Genomic DNA, 24,048 nt, shown 5'->3' with positions numbered 1-24,048 from the left:
ACTATCTCTTAATCTGCTAAAATAGATTTTTCTAAAATCTCATAATTCTGACTGCGCACTTGTTAATTCCTGAGAACTACGCTACATGAACATATTTTCTTTAAAAAATTATATGCAATTCTACAAACAACCACAGTTTGGGTGATTCTCAATATCTTGCTGAAAGTATTATTTGTGGTTTTAAAACATCTTATAAAAAGTTTTGTATTGTTTTCCTTTTCATTATTTAAATTTTTATATAATACTCAAATAGTTGAATACTATTGAAAAATCTGTTGAGCATATGAGCATGGTGTTATACTAAATTCAGGGGGCAAATATGTTTACATTGGTATGAAAATTTGGAGTATGTGGTGGTAACAGAAGTGTTATCCTTGTTATCTAACCACGGTTTAAAATTATGCAAACTCTCCTTAAATAACCTAATGTTGCTTCTAAACAGGTTGCTGATTTAATGAATTATACTAGCATACATTAGCTTTAACAATCTTTCTCTATTCAGGAGTCGTTTTACTCTGCATACTTATTTATTTATTTTCCCATCTTAAAACTGTTTTTCTGTATGCAGAAATTTTTTATATCTAAATATGTTTGATCTGATATTATTTTGTGAAAAATACAAATTTGCAATTATTTTATTTCATCAATGCAAACTTTTAATTCAATTTTTGTAATACTTGGAAGGAAAACTCCCATTGTCTGTTAGATAAATAGTAAATTGGTGATAAATTTTGAAACCTCATGGCTATTTGTATTTCATTTTTTTTTTAATTTTGAGGATAGTATTCATGTTTTCATTTTATTAACAAAAATATTTTAATTACTTTTTGCAGTTTTTAAAAATTCCTTTTTGAGAAAAATATTAAAAAAAATTTGTAAAATATTACCGTGTATTTTTTTTATAAAACATTTTAAAAAAATATTGTTTGAAGTGTAATTTCTTTTAACTTAATTTCGCTTAAGATTTGATGGCTACATGCACCTGGTATATGCTTATTCTGTCAGACATATTGCCATTTACATGATATAAAAAGTTTGGAGAAGGATACTGTTACAGGATAGGGGTTTGTCCCTCGAACATAATTAAGTATGAGACTTATTCCAGACTGATATTTGTGTTGTTTTGAAAAATGTTCATGTAATATATATTCAAATAAAAATTCAAGTTTTTCCAGTTGTGATTTCTGTATGTATTTCTGAATAATAAGAAATAAATCAATCCTTGCTTTGAAGTCTTGTCAAAGAGACATATAAAATTTATAATACAAATTTAAGAAAAAAAAAGTATAACAAGATATAATATTTTCTTTTATTTGAATGCTTTATCTTCTGACACATGGCTGCATGACTGTTTTCTAATCAGAAGAATAGGAGTGGCATTCTTTATTGAGTGAATTTTTTTTGTTCATATGATTCCCCCCCCCCCAGCATCAATCTGAGACTGTTATAAACTATATTTCAACTATCATTTACTGGTTATAAACTTGTGAGATTTTTTTTTATAGTTGCAGTTGTTTAAATTTTCCAAAAAAACTCCTACTTTAGGATTTTGAAACTTCTGTTTCATGATTATTGCTGGTTTTTTTTTAATGATTTTAATCTTAGGTTTTGAAAATATGTTTGTATTTTAGAGATCGTGACTTTTTCTTAAGGAACGTGAAGAACAAAGCTTCTGATTCTACTGGTGGAGAATTTACTTTATTAGATTCAGATGGAGAAGAAGTAATTACTCTATTTTTGCATTTGCTGATAAAAATTGTTATTCAGAATGAAACTTGTAGATTATTAATCATATTTTGGATATAGATTGTTATTTAAAGAATTTTAGTATCCCTATGTTATTTTAAAATTGAATAAATAAATAATGATCCATGCATGATGAAATGTGCATACATGATAAAGTTTTGAATTCCTCTTTTTCAAAATTATTGTATTTTATACATTATTAGTACTTTTTATTATTTTCAAAAATATTTTGATTATTAAACAGCTTTCTGTAAGAAAATATAACTACTAATTTTTTTTTATTATTCATTCAAGGAAGAACTATTTGAAGTTGTTCGAAATTGGACAAATGAAGACATCATATCATTGTTAAATCAAATTTCAATTGCAAGCCTATACGAACACATTTTATTTGAAAATAAAGGTAAGTAAATAGTTGAAAAAAAAATATAATTTTAATTATTATCAGAACTCCTAAGCAAAGTCTCATTCTTGTATATTGTATAGGTGATTCGAGCGTCATCAAGTCTCCATCTAAAGAAAGAATTGTCAAAACTTTTGCTTTTTCTACTTCCCTTATTAATATTCTATTTTCTGGCTTGACAAGTTATTGTAAAGAAGAATTCACAGCTTCTGTTGAATGCATTTGTAGTATGATAAGGTATGTAAACTTTGAATTTCAGAAGATTTGTAGAGCCAAATAGGTATTTAAGTTAAAAATGTAATTTATCTTACAAAAAAAATTCTATTGAATCTTCATGGTTGTAATAATATTCACATTCGCCTGTTTCAAATCATAAAATTGGGGCAATAAATTTTTTTCTTTGATTGAAGTTATAGAGTGGGACATATCAATATCCAATTTTAAAAAATGCCATATCTTTGGATTATCTAGAGTGTTTTATCCATATTGGACAAGTAACAATATAAATTCTGACCTTTAGAGAAGTTCCGCGAAATTTCCGTTACTGCTCGCTTTGTGAAAAGATAATAAGGTTTAGTAATATTGGAAAACAAGAAATTACTAGTCATGACAAAAGAGGAAAAATATTGCTTCGGATTTTCCTCTTCTCACCGCCGGGTTCTTTTGGTAGTGGTAGTGATATGCTTCTGACACGAAAATGTTACGGATTTTCCTCTTTTCACCGCCGGGTTCTTTTGGTAGTGGTAGTGATATGCTTCTGACTCGAAAATGTTACGGATTTTCCTCCGCCGTGTTCTTTTTGATAGTGGTAGTGATATGGTGTGAAGACACACAATCAGCAGGCTTCAATAGAAAAAAACGTCGTCGTTTATTTACACGAAGACATGAGTACACAGAAGACAAATATTTACAGCAGAAACGAACACAAAACAGCAGACAGTAGCTCGCAAGTAGTTATCGTCCACAGCACACGAAGCAGCTAGACAGAATCTAGCAGGAGAGAGGTTCCTCGGAGCTTCGCTCTACGGTCTCTTCAGCGGCTGAACTTCTCGCTGTCTTCTCTCGCTTTTGCTGCCGACTCACTATTTCTCACAACTGACTACTACACAAAAGATAAGACGCTATCTCTACAGTAGACAACAGGATTCGATGATCACAGCTCAGCACTCGCTCCACACAACGTTGGTAATTCGCTGTTGCTTCGCTATCCTCTCGAAGACTCGTTACTTGTCGACGACTCCGACTACTCGACACACACACAGCTTGAGAGAGCCGGTCTTTTATAGTTCTCGGGAGGCGGAACTTGAAGCTTATAGACCAATCAGGGCGTATCTCGGTTCCTAGTGGTTGGATCGTGAAAATTCTCATAACTTTCCAGCATATCCATTTTATTGCCAAGCTCTGAGGTCATTGACGCGGCACGCACAGGACAGATCGTACAACGGTCTTTCTTACGATGACACTATTCGTGCTGTGAAGCAAAATTACAGGTTTGTAACAGTATATAAAATTTCATGCCAGTTCAGAAAAGTTATATTTGTTATTGGACTTTGTATCTGAAAGGAATGCAAGAGAAGATGACATGTTAAGTTCGAAAGTCAAAAATTTGATGTCCGAAAATAAGCCGATTTCAAACTTTTTAATTCAAGAACAACAATTTAAAGCTTTGTGGGCATTAAAATTTGTTGTTTCACATTCGACCTTGAATGCATTCAGTGATGGAAATATTTTGACATATGTTCGCTGATATTGAAATAATCGAAAAATTTACTTTAGGTTATACAAAAATGTCGTACATTATTTGTTCCGGAATAGCTCTGTTTTTTCAACAATCTCTTACGAAATCTTTTTGAAAAAATTTGTATTATGCTTTGAACCGCATTTCACAAATATATATTTTATTATCAGATATTAATGTAAATCAACCTAATAGAGTCTCCTCAAAATATTGGAATTCAATATTTTCAAGGGATACCAATACTTAAGAACTGTTTGAGAATTTTTAAGAAATTATATCGAGTTTTTTTACATACAGTTACTTTTACGAATTAGTATAGATGGACCAAATGTAAATTTAAAATTTTTAAAACAGGTCAAAAGAAAACTTCTGCGCGAAAATGATTGTAAAATTTTAGATCTAGGTACTTGCAGACTACACATAATCCATTGAGCAATTCGGTATGAAAATAAATTACAGAATGGAAAGCTGATGTTATTCTATGAATAGTGTATAAAATATTTATTATAGTTCAGCTAGATGGGCTGATTTCCTGGAAGTTACTGGCTCTTCTGAATTTTCTTTGAAGTTTAATTCTTTCCACTGGACAGAAAATATGCTCTAAAAGTTTTTGAAAACATAAATAAATTTCAGTAATAAAAAAGAAAAAAAATCCTGGATATGCCATGTATGATAATATTATAAATGCTTATCAGAATAAATTGATTCTGATTAAAATTTGCTTCTCTTATATTGCTAATATTCTTCAGCCGTTTCTTTAAAAAAATTCAAACATCTGAACCAATGGTACCTTTGTAATATGAAAATCTTTTCATTTTTGTTAATGAAAAACTTTGTCAAAAGCAGCAAAAACGTTTAAGATTTATTTTTGATTGAGATAGATTATCCTAAAAATCTTAAGCTGAGGGAGAGAAAATACTGCTGTTGGAATAATGACTACAAATTATTTGATTTCTAGTGAGGTACTGAAACAAAAAAAAAAGGGGGGGGGGGCTTTTTTGAAGAGTATTTTATGTTTGTGAAGAATATTTAAAAAAAAAAAAATATTTGAACATATGTCCAAAAATTTTACTGTATTAAAAACTGCATCTCATTTGAATCCACATTTATTGAAGAATCTTACTTTTTCTTTCATTAAAATTAGAGTACTGTTATTCCTTTATAACTAGCATGTGAGTGCTGTTTGTGCATTTTTTTTCTTTTATACAGCATATAGGTACAGGGAAAACGTAGAATTTTTTTTTCCTGATTGGAGTGACTGCTGATACCTTCTTGTGTAAAATTTTTCACTTATGGTTTCATATGTTTATTTATATGCAAGTTTATTTTTCTTAAAGCTTGATCCGGTGTCTTATTTTCTGTAAATACATTACTTTTTTTATGAAAACTATTTTTGACGCTATATTGTTTGAATCATTGATATTTTTGATTTATAAAATTTTTGTATATAAATTGAAGATTTAACTTAAAAACAAAGCCATAGTCTAAACATTTATTAAACATTTTTGTGCAAGATATTGCATTTTCTACTCTTTTAAATGATATCATTTAGTGTGCTGAATGAATTGTGGGAAATTTTTGGTTAGTAGTATGCTTTCATCAAAAATCTAAATTTTTTCTTTTAAATTGTAGTTTAAATGTTTTGAACACTAATCTTTATCTTTACCTTCATAACCCATTATCCTCCACCCCCACCCCTGCCAACTTAATTTTCATTTTACTATATAAAGCTTGAAATGATTTTAAAAATAAAGTTTTTAAACGTACAGAAATTATATTTCCTTTTTGATGAGATGTATTTTTTTTTTCTTTTTACAGGCATGTTGTGTTTTATGTAACTGATCATTGGGAGTACTGTGAAAAGTTAGAAATTCCATCTAAATCTGCTTTGCAAGCTGAATATGATAGATTCATTTTCCACACTATATACATAATTTTTAAGTTTGAAAAGTGAGTAGTCTTTCTAATTTTTTAGCATCTTCAGAAATTTAGAAGATACTTTATTATTTTTATCAAGAAATAATTCATATCAACACCCTATCTCTGCTGAGAAAACTGATCTGAAAACCGAAGTTTAATTGAAACACACATAGAACAACAACAACAACAAAAAAGGTTGTCCTATTATATAATGTAATTTCCCAAGTCAGTGTTTTTAGAAATACCTGTGATAATGTCCGATCCAATGGATTGTTACATGTCAGAGCAATTAAAGGAAGGCTAAGTCAGCTGATTAAAACTCAAAACTGTTCATTAGAAGATATATCACACATACCATGTGTGTATAATTTTTGAAGTTCATGGAAATCTTCAGGATTCAGAATTTCATTTTACATTGATTTACTATTTGCTTGCAATGAATAGTAAATAATCGTGGTTTATGAAAATTAACTTTAATAATAATGAAGTGTATTTCTTACCTTTCTAAACAATTTAGCTTTTTTTATTTGTGTAAATTTGATATTATGTAATTTGTGTAAATGTAATGATAATTAAATGTATGTCATTCAATCAGGCATCATAGTCATGTAACAAATATAAATGTTCCATATCATCTTACTCTTAAATCCCCATTGTTTAATGTTGATCTTCAAAGCTTAGATCCATTTTTCTGTTGCAAGATATGCATTGGATTCCAAAATTAAATTGGCTCAGCATATTAATGCACACCATGTGAACATAAATAGACTTCCTTGCAATTCTTGCATTTCAGTTAATCAGTCTTGATCTTAGGCAGATGCTTTAATAATGTTATAAGTCCTTGCTGTGTGTGAGCAGACAGTTGTATGTTTTTATACTGTACTGAGAGTATTGCATATTTATTTCAACTATTGATCTATCAAATTTTGAAGATGAAATGTAGGCCTATAAATTGTCTTGCCGTGTAAAAATTGTCTAATCAGTAAACAAGTTTTTTTTTTATGTTGCTATGGTAACTTTCAAGTTAACTTTTTTTAGTTTATTATTTATTGACACTTTTTTTCAATTTAAATGATTGAGAATATTTTAGTGGTTTAAAATTCTTTACATTTAGAAATTCTGCAAGAACAGAAGTTTAATACAATTACAGAAATAGATTTAGAGATGTTATGTATCTGTAACTTAATAGATTCGCAAGTTTCTGATTTTCAACATAATTATATAAAATGTTACAGATTAGGTGTTTGGAAATTTTTAGCTACTCTCCCTTACAAGTGTGTTTCAAAGAAAATGTTATGGAATATTTTATGGATTTTTCACTCTCCAAAAACTCTAGAACAGAATGTTTACTTGGAGAAGGATGTAGATTTGAAACTAAACGGTAAATTGTTTTATTATTATTATTTTTTTAAATTTGTTGATTTTTTTTTGTGTGTTTTAAGCTTTTGTGGAATTTTTCAACTGAAATTAAACCCAGAAATAATTTTGTAAATATTTGTTTGCTTTTATGTCTATTTTAGATGATCATATGATATCTACCTTTATTGAGAAATTGTCAACTTTTGACCAATGTGGCCAACTGTATCTTCTTAATGCCTACAAATCTATAGCTATATGTGGATATCCTGAGAAGGAGTTTCTGTGTTTCATTGTGCATGAAGTATTTGAGGTTTGTTTATTTATTCTGTAATTCAAAATACAAGAATAGAAATGTATTGTAAAACCACAGCCCAAGTTGTTAGGCACAAATAAGACATATCAATAACATTAACCTGCTAAGATTTCTTAATTCTATTCAATAGTGTAATTTACTGGTATAAGCTTTAATAATTTATTATTTATTAACCTATAAATATTATTATGGGTTTTGAGCTAATGTAATTCAAAGTGTAATACTGTTTCAAAAAGTCTGTAAATGACTAAGTTTTTCATAGTGTCATTATTAAATGACAGAAAATGTATCTTTAATTCTGCTTTATGTAATCTAAATCATATATATTTTTTAATTATATTGTAAGAAAATGACTCTAGCTCCCCAACCTTGAATCCTTGAATTCATAATAAATTCTATAATTCGTCAATTAAAATCTTTCATTCTGTGAAAAATATTTTAATTTTATTAAAATAAAAATAATAAATGTAACTCTATTATTTTAGGTCACATTTGGTAAAAATGCCCTCAGTCATTTGAGTAAAGAAGGTGCCATAGTTCTGACAAGTATCATGAAAAAATATCCAGATCTGTTGACAGCATTATTGAAAGAGGTTGAAGCTAATGCAGATGACTCAATCAATGTAAGTCAGATCAATCCTTGAAAAAATATGCAATTCAGTTGCGAATTAATTTGGTGTAAAATTTTGTGCTTTTTTTTTTGTATTTTTATTGCTTTTACAAAATTTAATTAGTGTTCATATTATTTTTGATTAGTCATTAACATTTAGAAATTGCATCGGTTGCATTTTATTTTTGTATGAAATATATAAAACCTATATATTATAAACTCGTATATCATTCGATTTTCACTATTTGTAGTAGTGAGTGAAATACTATTTTCTGTAAATAACATTAATTACTGTTATATTACTTAGATATAAAATAAAAACTACCTTACATTTCTAAAAATTGCATCATAATTATACTATCAAATAATGTTTATATATAACTTCTATACATGTGGAATTATAGGTTCAAGAGGTCCATATACAGGGTGTCTATAAATGATGGACCCGATTTTAAAAAATCATATTTTCAAAAGTTCTCGACGGAATAAAATAATTAATGCGTAAAAATAAAGAGAAAAGCACGAAGTTTTTTTTGTTACTAACAGATGACAGCACATTTACGATCGCTGAGAGTAAGAAGCCCAAAATGGCGACATTGAGTGAGAAGAGTTTTTGTGTGTTGGAGTACGCAAGGGTTTTTTCGACTACTACTGTTCAACCTGCTTTTAGAATTCAATACGGTAAAGAATCACCAACTAACAAAAGCATTTTGCGATGATACAAGCAGTTTAAAGAAACAGGTTGCTTGTGCAAAAAGAAAAGCAGCGGCCGGCCAAGCCTTACGAACGACGCAGTGGAGAAGGTGAGGGAGAGTTTTGTTCGCAGCCCGCGGAAGTCGACGAGAGTTGCCGGCCGAGAATTAGGAATGCCACATCAATCGGTATGGAAAGTTTTGCGTACAAAATTACAGTTTAAACCGTATCGTTTACAGTTGTTGCAACAAATAACAGAGAATGATAAAGTGTGTCGGTTAGACTTTTGTGAACGCATGCTAATGGAATTACAAAATCCAAATTTTGCCAAAAAATTGGTATTTTCAGATGAATTGACATTCCATTTATCAGGACATGTTAATCGTCACAATGTGAGAGTGTGGGGAAGTGAAAATCCTCATCAATTTCAACAGTTTATAAGAGATTCACCCAAAGTAAACGTTTTCTGTGCAATGTCATGTGAAAAAATTTATGGGCCTTTTTTCTTCGATGAAAAAACTGTCACAGGTGACAATTATCTCGACATGCTGGAAATTTGGTTATTTCCGCAACTGCTTGAGGACAGTCCCGATTTTATCTTCCAACAAGATGGAGCACCTCCTCATTGATCTTTGACGGTTCGTAGTTACTTAAACAATGTGCTTCCACAAAGATGGATAGGCCGTGTGGGTGACGATGATTTAACGTTATTAACATGGCCACCAAGATCTCCTGACCTAACCCCATGCGATTTCTTTCTATGGGGTTACGTGAAAGACCGTGTTTTCGTACAGCCAACACTCCCAGAATTGAAACAACGCATTTCTGCAACATTACAAAACATTACCAGAAACATGTTACAAAATGTGTGGAATGAACTAGATTATCGATTGGACGTATGCCGTGTGACAAAAGGGTCCCATACCGAACATTTATAAGGTTAAAAAAACTATCTGTTGGTAACAAAAAAAAACTTCGTGCTTTTCTCGTTATTTTTAAGTATTAATTATTTTATTCCGTCGAGAACTTTTGAAAATATGATTTTTTAAAATCGGGTCCATCATTTATAGACACCCTGTATTTTAAAGAGAGAATTTTGCGTATTAAAAAAATCGTATAATAATATATTGTTTGTGATGCTAAAATTTTAAATAGTTTTATGTGTCAACAATATTAGAGAGATTTATTTAATTCTATTTATATGTCTATTTCAAAATCTTAAGATAGGATTGAAATAAAATTAAAAAAAGATGATAAAAAAATTAGAACTGATTTATATAAATTAATTAATTTCAGAGTTCAATTTGGCTTAATTTTATTAATTTTTTTAAATTTCTGCTGTTAAATTTCCCTGTATATTTTGAAGGTGGGATTATTAAATACTTTATAATTATCAATCTAATATAATAAAGTAATATAATAATCTTTACTTTACTGAAAATGATTTTACAATATGCAATTTTTCAGCATTCCATGGTAATGTTTGAGGAACTGGATTTAAGTGAATGGATACCTAAATGTGATGATGTGCGATTTATTAGAGAATGGTTGATTGAATTGCCACTTTCGAATCCTAAGAACTTTTTAGGTCGAATGTTGTTATCTAAGATGAACTGGGATTTTTCTAATCAGGTACTGCTATTAAAACCTGTCTTTACTTTTTCTGAAATTAAAATAACTGACTAGCTAGTAGTAATTAGACGGCGTTATTTAAAAAGGTTTATCAAAATTTGTGAAGATTTTGTATTTTAATTTTTCTGCTAAATTTTTTAGATCAAGTTTTTAAACCATGCGTCCAGATCTCTAGTGGGATCATATATTACTTTTAGTATCATGGATACATTGACAATAAATGCATCTTTCAACTTCAAAATAAAAATTAAGAAAACTATCAGTACTTAAGATATTTCATTTGAATTTTATAATTGAATAAATTTTAACAATAATTTTTATAATAATTAACACTTTTTTGCATTTTTATATTGCTTAATATTAATAATAATTGATATTGCATTCTTTTATTTTGCTTCTTTGTTTCTAATTCAGAATTGCAGTAAAAATATTCCTTCGTATATGGGTCTACAGAGTAAGTTTGCAATTGAAATGGACTTGAAAAAAAGGAAAAGGTTTTGAAATTTGTACTTTAACTCATACAAAGAATAGCTTTTCTTTAAGCTGCACATTTTGTAGAATTTTATGCTGATTGTGTTTTTAAAAATTTCTTTTGTTTTGAAAATTTAATGTGCTTCAATATTTAAATTTGAAGTTGTATTAATGACGAAAAAGGAAACTTTTTTTAGATGTATGTGTCATATTTTGATTAGAGAAAATAATTTGAAAGATAAAAGTTACTGGAAGAAACGTATATCAAAGACATGTCAACTTTTCATTTATAATATTGACATGAATTTTATTCATGACCTGCCGCCTTTGCCAACCAACTGATTTGCTGGAATATTGGCCATGATTACTTTCAATTAAATCTCTTTTACATATCTCAATGTTCATGATTCCTCCAAAAAAACATTTTTGAAAGTCAGTTTGTTGCAAATATTAAAACTTTTCATTTGCTCTGTTCATTGCATATATAAGCCATGATGATCGAATCATGACATCAGAGTGCTAATAAAAAATAATTGACCAGATAATCCAACTTCTAACTTAGAAAGTTACAATATTTTAACGTTATTTTTTTTATTTCTCATATAAACTACCTAGATATTAAACATAATCTTTCTTCCTTATCTTTCAAAAAAGAAAGAAAATCACCCAATTAAAAATTTAGTGGAATAATGAAAATAGTTCAAATTTTAGTTGTGCATTGAAATCAGTTGATGAGAATTATGCAAAGAAAATTTTAAAAATTGACAACATTTGGGAAAATTTTTATGGCAACTAAATTTTATACAATTAACCTTTAAGCTTCGGCAACCTAAACTCGAAAATGTTGCTTTGAATGCTGGCATTTAGTGAGAAAAACTAGAAGATGCTTTCCCCTTCTTTTAAAGGCGTTTGTTGAAAATAACTTCTTCGATTTCAACCACCCGTAGAGTTAATGGATCTTCTGTCCCCTCCGTACTTAAGCGGGTTGCTTTTTTTTTTTTTTTTTTTTTTTTTTTTTTGTGATTTCGCCTTGTCCGGACACTAGAGAAGGCTTTTAATCTCAGTTTTATTATTTTTTTTTCCTGAAAATTATTCCAGCAATTCTGGAGGAGAAAATATTGCATTAAATATTATGATACTAAATAAATTGCAAATACGATATCTGCTGAATTAGTACATTAAACAATAATTCTACAATCTTTCAATTATTTTTAAAATTAAATCAATTTCTCGAGCATTACTGAAGCTGTGAATTTAGCTGACAACGCTTGAACACAGCATTGTGAATTTTATTTTATTTTTATAATTTTAACTCATCAATTTTAATAAAATGTAACGATTTATATATAATGTATTAAAGATCCTAATTTTTTATATCTTTGTTTTAAAAGTATTCATATCTCTTCGTGCATCACACAGATAACAATTATCTGCAGTTTTGTAAATTAAAAACATTTTTAAATGATTTTATAATATTATATTGCTCCCATAGAAATCGAATATAATTTTTATTCCTAACATAGTTTGAACGGTTTTTAATATAATTACTAGTAATGTTTTCCTATTCTGTTGTCCATTCTTACAATTTATAGTGATTTTTTTTTTTTACTGAGAATTTTAATTACTCATTACAGTGTAGTATTTTTGAAAACTATGCTCAATTTTGCAGACAATAAATACTTGAATTATTACAAAAAAATTATTCATATCTCATTTACTAATACGTAGGTAATCACCAGATTTAAGACAAATAATTTTTAAAAATTAAGATTAGATATGGTTTACTTAGAATTCGATACATAAGATTACATTGCGATAATATTACATTGTAAAGTAGTTAGCAAAAAACCTTAAAAAAAAAAAAAACTTAAAACAATATATCTTAAAACAATAAACAATAGCATTCTAAATGATCAGCATTCGTTATTAAATACAAGTTTTTCTAGCAGCTGATTTAGATTATCTTTCAGAAATGCTTAAAATTAAATCTAGAATTCCTGAACTTTGTATGCAGCTGCTTTATTTTATTTCAATACAAATATTTCTGGATTTTCAATACAAATATTTCTGGAGTGCCTAGTAACTTCTCAGTGGATTGAAATGAAGGTATAAAGATTTTAATATATTTCTTCTGATATAGAAGAACTACTAATCATTATTTTTGATAGATTTCAACAACCTCCTTCAATATTTTAAAAGTAGAATTATAACTTTTAATGAATGATTAATTATAAATTATTAAATCAATCGATTTCATAAATTATAAAAATTAATGGTAAAACCGACAGCTTATTTAAAAATCGAAACCTAAATGTATTTTTAGCAGGAATATATCCAGTTCAAGTATTAAAATTTAAAGCTGGAAAAAACTGTAGGTCGTTTTAATACTGTGTTAGACTAATACATTACTGACTCGGTAGTATATATGCCCAAGGCTCCAGTAAGAGGAGGTGGGATAAGCATGATGTCTCTTTTCAATGTAAAATATAATGAAAAAGTGAAAAAAAACAAAAAAAAAACACCCGAGGTTCCGTTTAGTTTTTCTGCGAATGGGAGCGAAGAAGTAACAATTTGTCTAGGGTGCCGATTACCTTCATAATACCATTAAGTCAGAAATTCATTTTGTTCAAATGCTTAGTGAATTCTTTCAAGTAAATTCTTGGTTCAAATATTTAGACAAATAGATGGGCCCAACTATAACCATATATTATTATAAAGTTACAAAATTATATTAAGTTAAAATATTAAGGAATTTATAAAGTTAAAAAATTAAGAAACAGGGAGAAAGACGAAAGTTTACAACGAGTATTTCCCGCAAATGAAATTATGCAAACTCATTTCATACCTCTTAGGAATGCTGCCAAAGCAGGGTTCACAAGACTCACTAGCGCCAACAAATGATAATAACAGCTGCTGGACGAAATCTCTTGACCCTAAGGGGTGCAACACAAAAGGGAAGTGATTTCACGAGGCAATTAGGGTTCAGCTGGAAAATTCTAGTTGGGGAAAGAAATTCAAACTCGTTACTGGTACAGCAGTTGTACCAAGCCGTAAGGAAAGGTTAAAAAAAATCCGGTACAACAGTTGTACCAGCCGTAAACTAGAGGTTAAAATAACAATTTTTACAATGGTATAAAAATAAGCTTCGCCCAATAATATTTTTGGGAGCTATTTTGGAAAAATCCAAAATTTTAATTTTTTTTATTTAAATAAAATTCTAATTAAAACTTCAAAAAATATTTCTCCGAGTTGTATTAAGTGTATGTGTGCAAAATTAGGTAATTCTAAGTTTAACATTCTGTCCTGTAAAATGCTAACATATACACAGATACACTCATCCATTTTTATTATCAATAGAGATATAAATTGTTTTTCAATATTATAAAAAAAGTACTATGATTTGTTTTCCTGTTATATTTTATAATTGCATTGGTTTTTGAATTTTTTAAATAAAAAAGAATTCGGCTTTTACATTTTGAAGTCTGTATCGTATCTAAGAGAATTAGATTATGTGTACTTTTCACGCTTGTTTTTTAAATGAACATGATTTGACAATACTTTAAATATCTTTCTCATAAAAATTTCATCAGGGAGACCTTGTTTTGCCTTTGGAGCTTCACAGAGAAACTGCTGTACTTGTTCTTGAAGCTTATATGAAATTTGATCGAAAAGGCAATGAGTGGAGTGTATCAAATGGTCTTGCACAAGTTAGTTATTTTTTTTTAATGATCTATTTTTTAAATGTTAAAATTTCTATAAAAGATTTTTAAACTAATATTTTATTTGCTGTGAATTAAATTAAAATTTCATCTATTATATGGCTAGCTTCATCATTGTATTGATAAATTAATCTGAACGAAAATTCATAATTAATAATTAATCGCTAAATATATTCTTTAACTTTTTATTTAAAGTAAAATTAAAAGGAAAGGTATTAGTATTTTTTTTCCAAAACTATTATAATCTGTAAGCTGAATTTTTAAAAACTGTAACATTATTTGTTGTATATAACTAGTTGCTATTAATTTCTTTGCTCAATAAAATGTCAGAAACACAAGGAAGAAGGCACAACCGTAGCAGATTTAGTTTCAACCAGGCTGCATAGGTGCACTGCGTGGAGGCCTGCTACATTACATTATGCAGATTAATGAAAGTCATAAGAGCGAACAACAGGTTCGTGCTATTGCTCTATACCGTTGAAAGCAAATATTCTAGACACATGGTTACATGTCTACACAGATGGATTAGTGTTTAACAATGAAGACGAAGCGGGAGCCTATGTGCATTATGATCTTTCTTCATACTATGCACCAATAGGTGCCCGTTGCATCCATTTTAATGGTAAAATAGATATTTATATCGCATTAAAGCAGCTGGTTATCCGCTCCTCGTCATTCTGCATAGCGGTTATTTTGTCAGACTCCCTGTCTGCTCTTCAATCTCTTGCAAATAGCCAATACACAGATAATACCCGTATACTGGAGTGCAGAGAGCTCTCAACGTCAATCTCTTGCTTCTTTCCAGTGGATCACAGCTCACTGCGGGATTCCTAGGAAAGAGGCTGCCGACTTTTTTGTCCAAAAGGGGTGCAAGTGTCCTTCAGATTGAAATATTGGAATATTCCTTATTGAAAAACCTTTCATTTCATCCAGTCAAACTCTTGATAAAAAGAAGATATGGCTCCAGGATAAAGCAGAGAGTACTGTGTGACTCTGCCGGTAAGCCATGGGCCCCACTGCTTGAGGATACACAGTTGATCCCAGATTTTCCTAGAAGTGCAACTGTGGCACTTTTACACCTTACTACAGGCCATGACTGTTTGCCCGCTTACTTGTATTGGCTTGGGCTTTGTGACTGTCCCTTATGCCCTCTGTGCAGACAACATCAAATTTTTGCTGCTACTCATCTTGACTGTAAAAAAATCATGTGACTATCTAAACTGTTAAAGTTCAGAAATATTGGAAGGCTAGAGATCTAATGGCGTCATAGCCAATCTTCTGGGCATTTGTAATAAATAAATAAATTTCTTTGCTTAACATTATTTAAATTAGTTGTTATTGATATATTTCCCTTTTCTTACTTATTCACTGGTATAATGGTACAAAATTCATTTTTTTTCTTTTAAATTCTGCCCGTAAGTTATCTGGTCCTTTTCACTAGTCTAAAATTGGAATCAGGGTGACCAGCCGTCCGGGAATCGTCAGGGAATTTATTCTAAAACTAGAAATTTTTTTATAAATCGGTAATTTTTATCGAATATGACAATTTGCTGTTATTTTGCTATGAGTAGAATGAAGCATCATTGGCCGTTAATAATAATTAATCATTTACTGATAGTCAAAAACAGAAGCCATCCACTTTTCTGCGCATGCGCCAGGTGGCGGAAGATTTATATTTAATTTATGAGGGATCGAAATTTTGAGTATATAGCATCGTCAGTGTTGTATTTGAGAACTTCCTACAATTCTGTAGAATAGCTGTCGTACACCTAATTTATAATGGATTCTAATTCAAATTGTGTTGGCTTTTTTATGCCCACTAACCGGTTTACTATTTGCCGTACTTTTATATTTTATATACTTATGTAAAGAAATTTTTCTACTTTACCAAATTTTCTTGTATGGTATTTCAATGATAATATGAGAAATTATAATTTGTTAATTCATTGTTTTTAGATCGAGTCCTAATTGAGGTTATATTTAGCTTTAGCCAAAACAGTTTAGTTACAGTAAAATTGGCTGAATGAACATTTGGAGCTACATTGAGAAATGAAGAATAACCTACATATCTTTATTGCATAAATATGTAATATTTTCCACAAAAACTTTTGTTAAAGACATCAAGTTATGACATAATTAGCAAAAATGGTTTTGCTTTCCATGTGAAAAATCGATCATTCCACGTGTTATGATAGCAAAAGTATGCATTTTGAGTATTAATATTCAAAATTATTTTAAATTGGATTTATAATTCTAAAGCAGTTTATTGTAATTAAATAAGTATTAAACAATAATTAATTTTTTCTATTTCTTGGAGATCTCTTTCTTGAATTATGAAGTATCGGACGCCATTACTAATATTTTCTTAAAATATTTTTCTTTGTTTATTTTGTTTACTTTTAAACTTTATGATTGCGGATCTTTTACTAAATTCTTCATATACACGAACTGTATGAACGTTGTAGAATGGACGTTATAACTAACATTTTTTTAAATTTTGTGTTTGTTTAAAATCTTCCATAATTCAACATAATGCTTTATAATTTTAAAATAATAAATTAAATGCAAAATAAAATTAATGCAAAAAAAAATTATTTGATATATATTACAAGAATATACATTTTTCTTGTAAATTTCTTAAAAAATTATTAAAAAAAAAAGAGAAAAACAGCATTTTTTAAATACATTTTGACGTACATGAAACCCATTGCCCACAAAAATTTACAAAATTCATTCATGCTATTTTTTTTTAAATTTATATTTCTAAAACAATAAGGACTAATTTTCCCACTTTTTTCCGTATGTTATGGGTTAAACATTCAGCCTATATGTAGGTGATTTTTTACTATAGTAGGTCGGTTAAAAGTTAATACTGCTTTGATTGTCATTGAATAATTTTTCTTATTTTGATGTGGTGATATATTTTGATGTAATAATTTCATTTGTAAATAATTTTTCTGTTAGTAGAATTATTGTTTAGTTCTGATTCGTGTATTGATCAACAGTATAGTTAGGGGAAGGAAAAAAATAAATCATTTAATTTTTAAGCACTCTGACAATGTGCATCTTCCGTGAGTAAATCTGACAAACCGTTCCAAGATATGAATGGTTGCTTAAAACTTATATTTCTGGTGAACTGGTATCAAATTTTGATTGTGTTGCTAAATGCTGCTAGAAATGATTTTTTTTTTTTTTTTTTTTTTTTAAAATTTCAGCTTTAAAAAGTATAAATGCAGAATCAGCAGATCTAGTTTATTTTTAAATGAAACAGTTTAATTTATGACAAAGGAAATTAATTTCGATTTTTTTTGTATATTTATCAGTCTGATAATCAAATTTGTTTGCAGATGCTTCAGTTTGCTACAGTTGGAAATTATGTCCGAGAAGAAGAAGGATTTGTTTTTTGGGCATGGGACCTTTTATTTTCATTAAAACTTCATGCTCTTGATAAAAAGTGTCCAATGTGGGTTCAGATTTATGATGGCTTTTTGGATATTGATTTTCTACCTGATCCATTTGAAGAATTGTGGCTTCAACCGTTGCTTAATGGATATGAAGAAAAACATCCCGTTGCTTGTTATCTTTTTCTTGTCATGACAAATGTTGGACACAAGTAAGTTTTTCAAACTACCTTTCGTTTCAAATAATTTGCTTTAAGGCATAGTAATGGAAAGTATTTTACTAGGAATTTAACTGCATATTGGTTGATTTTTTTATATATAATTGTATGCCTTGTATTTATTAAATTATGAGTTTATATTGTTGAAAAATTTTCTGTTAAAAGCATATATCAGAATCATATTCTCTTTAGAAAAATTACATTTCTTTGGTGTATTATTATTTTACTTTAATTATTTTGCTGGCAGTTTCCAATATTACTTTTTATTGCATTATTCTAAAACTGTTGTTTCTGATAAAGTATAGTTCACATAAACAATATTATTTTCAGTTTGAAATATTATTTGAAAACCTTCTTAAAAAAATTACAAAAATATTTACCTGATTAATTTCCAGTTGGGATCGAGAATATTCCACTGATAATGTATAGAAATGCATATGAGATATTCAAGAATAACATTGTAATCTTATATAATTAAAAATTATTTACATCAGTTTTCAATGAAAAGTATGAAAATTTCAAAATTTTTTGGCATTTTTCTCAAAGGAGTTGACCAGCATTTAATATAATATATAAGTTGAAATTTATTAACTGAGGAATATTTATTTATTCTCATGTGGAAACGATTCCAAAGTATCTTTTCTGTTATTATTATCATCATAAATATGCAGATTTCTCATTCTTTTACCATAATAAGTGACTACAATAGTTTCTGTCCTGTTATGGCTGTAAATTTTAGAGGTGTTTCATCAGCATTATATATTTTTTTCTTTCATTTTTATTTTCATTAACTATTTCTGCTTTTCCGCTGATTAAGACTAATTAGGATGAAATTTTTCTATTTTTAAATTCATATTTTATTTAGAATAGTCCTGAAAACAGAATTTGTCTTAAATGCTTCTTTTAATTATTTCTTAAATTGGCTCTAAATAATTTAAAATATTTCTTAATCTCTAGTGTGCGCAGATTAATGATTGAAGGCTTGCAGTGTCTGACAGCGCTTGTAAAAAGTCGTCAATATTTAGCTGCTATACAGTCTTTGTATTACATATTACCTTTCTTTGTGAAGAATAGTGAAGAACTGTTATCCCAAACAGAGTAAGAGTTTTATTGTTTTCTTTTCTTTTCTTTCTTTCTTTCTTTTCTTTTCTTTTTTTTTCTAACTAAATGCGGTTGCTACAGGTTTTATCTTTTATTTTATATTTTTAATATCTCAAACCTTTTTGTATAAATTCCTTCATTTTGTTGTTAAATTACTCATACTAATTTTCTTCAATTATGATAGACACAATTTATTCTTTTTTAAAGTTCAACCCGTGTCATATCTGATAAAAATATAGATTTTCTTTAAAATTAATTAGGTGAAATGTAGTTTTTGATTTTAAAAATTCCATGCAGATGTTAAATTAATACTTAACTTTTTTGTGTGTAACCAATTGTTTTACTACTCTGGGGAAAGGCAACGACCAGCATTAATATGTAAAATATATTTATTAAGATTACAAGGACAAAACATTACTAAACTAACATAAATCACATAAAAAGATACATTAGCGTGAGCGGTATGTCTCACCGTCAAGCTCTCATCTGCTAATAATGGCGGGAAAGCATCATGTGATTAATGATGCAACATGGCTCCATACAGGATATGAGATCTGTTAGCATCTCCCACATCGGCCATCATGACCGGACAGGCGACCTTGCCTTAAGTATTGAACATATTATAAACATTGAAACTTATTATAAAACAAACAGTAAATACGAAAAAAATAAAAGATGCAAAATGGAAATATTTACAAGATAAAACCAACAAAATAGTCATACTATCCATGATAGCATAAGTATATAGCATTACAATAGCGTGCACTTTAAATATCGAATAACTAACTAAAAATAAAAATAATATTAGTGTTGAACATATAAAAATATAATAACACGAAATAAGTAGAGAAAAAAAATGAGTCTTCTATTTCCAAATACACACACACGAAAAGAAAAATAGTGTAGTGTTCATTTTTTTTTTTTTTTTTTTTTGAAAACCAATTCAAGTGATATGATCTATATGGCTGGACCATGGTTTCATATATTCTGCACAAGTTGGAAGTTTTCTATGGTCCATCGAAGAAATCACACTTTTCAACATCGTATGTATCATTTGCTTTAATTTTAATCACTTTATATGGTCCGAGAAATTTTTGTTTCAATTTGAGTTCGGGACCCAATTGAGTGCGCTTGATTGCGACGAGATCATTCAGTTAAAATTTTTGAGTTTGCTTGCGACGCTGACAGGGCCTGACTTAGCCTAATTGGGGCCCAGGGCAAAAACTTCTTCGCCCCCCTGTCTTTTTTGTCTTTGAAAAGCAATGTTATTTTAACCAATTTATTATTTTCTTTTCATTAACTGAATTAAAGATGCATAAAACGGCCAACAACGGATTTTACACTGAACTGTTATTTTGTTTAAAAAAAGTTCATTAAAGAAGGAAACGTAGAATAAACTTTCTATTCGATTTGGGGGTTGGCCCTCTAATGTGGGGGCCCATAACCTGCCTTAGTCAGGCTCTGGACGCAGATTGTAAGTTTGGCGATTTTCTTCTTGGATTTTGAGGATTTGTTGTTTTGCGTCTTTACGGAGTTCATCACGCTGTTGGAGAAATGCAGATTGGATCTCTTCCTTGACGATCTGAAGGATTTTTATATCATGTTGAGATTTCATTTTAGTTCCAAACAGAATTTCGAATGGAGTAAAATTGATACTTCGTTGAAATATAGAATTAATAATTTGGTGAACGGCAGCAACATGGCTGTACCATTTTTCAAGGTTTTCTATGGATAGCTTTAGAATACAGCTTTGATAGTAAAAGTGAGTCTTTCTACCTGATCATTTGATCTAGGAAGTCCAGCTGTAATAGCAGTATGGTTGATATGCTGATGCTCACAATATTCTTTGAATGATGTGTATGTGAAAACGGTGCTTCTGTCCGTAATAATCCTTGAAGGATTGCCGAAAACAGATATTTGGCATTCCAGCTTATTGAGAACTTCAGCGGTGTCGGTGGATTTGGTAGGGTGAAGCCACACAAACTTCGTAAAGGAATCGATGATTGCCAGAATATGCTTATATTTCTTCTTTAATTCAGAAATGTAGAACAGGATGATGTTCCTTTTTTAAAGCAGACAGTATATGTCATCATAGTTGCGCAAGAACACAAAGTAATTGAACCTTGAAATTTTTCACTTGAGTAATATCTATCAAAAACGTGCACTAACGTCCATTCACCAGTCCAGTAAATTATCCACAGCAAAAATCTACTCTTATGAAAATGTTCAACATCAATTTAACGTCTTAAATAAATTGTGCTAACGTCCACAGAATTTCGACGATTTGGCGGGATTTGCTAGAGGTATCAGGAGAAAAGGCGAGTCGCCAAAAATGTTGGGAAAGGTAATGACCAGTATTAATATGTAAAATATATTTATTAAGATTTCAAGGACAAAACATTACTAAACTAACATAAAACACATAAAAAGATACATCATCGTGAGCGGTACGTCTCACCGTCAAGCTCTTGTCTGCCAATAACGGCGGGAAAGCATCATGTGATTAATGACACAACATGGGGTCATACAGGATATGAGATTTGTTAACAGCCACACTGCTGTTGATTTTGTAAAACCTCGTGACAAATGTCTAGGATCCATTTCGTGAGTGAATAAATTTTTATAAATATCAGAAAGAAAAACCTGACCAAATACTTTCATAAAAATTTGTTGAAATTTTGTTGTCAAAGTTAACCTTTAAAAATCCACTAATTTTTAACAGGCTGCTCTTTTGCCATTAAAATCTATTTTTAATCTAGTTTTATGTTATGTAGATTTAAAATTTTAGTTAAAAATTAAATAGTTAGCTTTTTAATAATGTTTTGATTTACTTTAGCTAAAATAAGAAATTGTTCAAAAATAACAAGATTCTGTTTAATACTATAAATTCGCCTTATTTAAAAAATATATAAATAATAATTCTAATGTAAGTTATTTCTAAGCTAAACATAGTAATTCAATAATTACATAACCAGTATTTTCTGTTGAAGTATAGATTCGCCATGTTATTTTGAGGTGTAAATTAAAACAAAATCCTTTTTCATTTTAAAATTCATTAATTTTTCATAGCCACTTTTGTAAATAAATGTCTGTTGTCTTATTTTTGTACTGACTTTTGTAAAAGTTGCAGGAAATATTGTATGGTATGTGGATACATACTTCTAAATTTGGTTTAGAATTTTTCTCTTAAAGCTCTGTGCAAGAAGTCCAAATAAAAGAAATACAGAACATTATAATTTTTTATCTTTGCTTTCTCTCTTTAATATTATATGTTTATAAAGTTTGCTAAGAACTGAATCTATTAATAACAACTATATTGCTAAAAAATGGCATAAATTAAATTAAAATCATTTTGAACACTTTATGCAAAAGTAATTTAACAGCTCTATGCTTAGAAAAAGGCTAGAGTAAGTACAAAGCTGTATTATTTTTAAAGTGTTGCTTTCTTTCAGTTGTTTTTAAAAAGGATAAAGAAATGTTCCCATGAAAAAAGAACTTGATTATTATCCGATACATTTTAGTACGATTTTTATAGTTGATTGTTTGAGAATTTTTTAAAGCATTACTTATTTTGCAGATTTATAAACCTTATGCGTGATCTTATTGTAGCAGATATGTCTGTGCTATCAAACATCAGTGGACCTGTAGTTGGTGCTGTATTGCATAAAATAGCTGCTATGATAAAGGTGAGAAAAGATTTTAAACTTAATATTTCTGACCTTTTAAATATTGGGGGGTGAGGTAATATTCTCTTGTTTAAAATATTTTTTTTTTCTTGCTAGAAAGACTTTTCTATAATACTGTAAATTCAAAAAAAATCTTAAAATTGAAATAATTACTCATATATTTGGTAGTTTATTTTGCATGTATTTTTTTTTTCTTATTACTGCTGTTTTCGTTTTGTGATTATTGCATACTAAGAAAAAATATGTATACATAATTAGGGATTGCAATACCGGTATACCGAATACCGGTATTTTGAGCCATTTGTACAATTTTGTAATACCAGTATTAGCAAGTTTAAATACCGTTTTTTCGGTATTGATTAGAAATTTTTAAAATTGTCTCCACTATATGTTCAGGGATCGCCAGCATATCAAAATAGTATACGTTTTTGTTTTTATGTCTCCCTAACTGGCGAAATTAATTAGACTGTGAATACAAAGTTGCATCGTACAATCAAGAAGAGTGATAAAATGTGAATAATCCTAGTAAGCGGGTCAAAACTATCATATTACAGCTCCGAGCGATACTGCACACGTTCAGGATTCGTTGGCTGATATTCGTATCTGTGAAAACAAGATTGTAGTGAAGAAAGTGCGTATTATTTAGATATTTTTTAAATTGGTGAGTTTCTTATTCACATTATATTTGCATATCATACTTTAGGGTTCAAAATATTTTTCAGATTTTTTATAAATATGCTCATAAATAATAACCCATAATAATAAATAAGAATAATTTTAAAGCAAATAAAAAATCAATTGATAATACTTCGGTTTGGTTTCATTATTTATATGATGAAAAGAACATAGTGGCACAATGTAAAAAATATTTAAGAGTTATTAAAGTGAACGGAAGAAGTAGAAGCGGACTCCATACACATTTAAAAACGAAACATGATACGAATTTGTTGAAGAGGAAAGAATCTAATTGCGATGAAGATACAAATTTAAGCACAGTTTCTAAGTCCAAGTCATCAGGGATTTTAGATTATTTTGAAG

The 24,048-nt window shown here is 29.1% G+C and overlaps 1 protein-coding gene across 1 annotated transcript in view; it reads left to right on the top strand.

The window, feature by feature from the left end:
• The window catches only part of LOC129959926 (ectopic P granules protein 5 homolog), a 141,738-nt gene that overhangs the window by 22,102 nt on the left and 95,588 nt on the right, over positions 1 to 24,048 (top strand). Inside the window, exons 9-20 of the mRNA XM_056072829.1 lie at positions 1,632 to 1,722; positions 2,041 to 2,149; positions 2,233 to 2,386; positions 5,706 to 5,837; positions 7,043 to 7,188; positions 7,328 to 7,476; positions 7,965 to 8,102; positions 10,250 to 10,414; positions 14,476 to 14,592; positions 17,952 to 18,217; positions 19,181 to 19,321; positions 22,902 to 23,010. Of these exons, the coding sequence (XP_055928804.1) occupies positions 1,632 to 1,722; positions 2,041 to 2,149; positions 2,233 to 2,386; positions 5,706 to 5,837; positions 7,043 to 7,188; positions 7,328 to 7,476; positions 7,965 to 8,102; positions 10,250 to 10,414; positions 14,476 to 14,592; positions 17,952 to 18,217; positions 19,181 to 19,321; positions 22,902 to 23,010 (1,717 nt within the window). The remainder of the gene's footprint in view (positions 1 to 1,631; positions 1,723 to 2,040; positions 2,150 to 2,232; positions 2,387 to 5,705; positions 5,838 to 7,042; positions 7,189 to 7,327; positions 7,477 to 7,964; positions 8,103 to 10,249; positions 10,415 to 14,475; positions 14,593 to 17,951; positions 18,218 to 19,180; positions 19,322 to 22,901; positions 23,011 to 24,048) is intronic.

The sequence above is a fragment of the Argiope bruennichi genome, chromosome X2 (assembly GCF_947563725.1).
Source record: "Argiope bruennichi chromosome X2, qqArgBrue1.1, whole genome shotgun sequence".
In the NCBI taxonomy this organism is placed as follows: domain Eukaryota; kingdom Metazoa; phylum Arthropoda; class Arachnida; order Araneae; family Araneidae; genus Argiope; species Argiope bruennichi.
The sequence above is the reverse complement of the archived record's forward strand: the minus strand, read 5'-3'. Positions and strand labels throughout refer to the sequence as shown.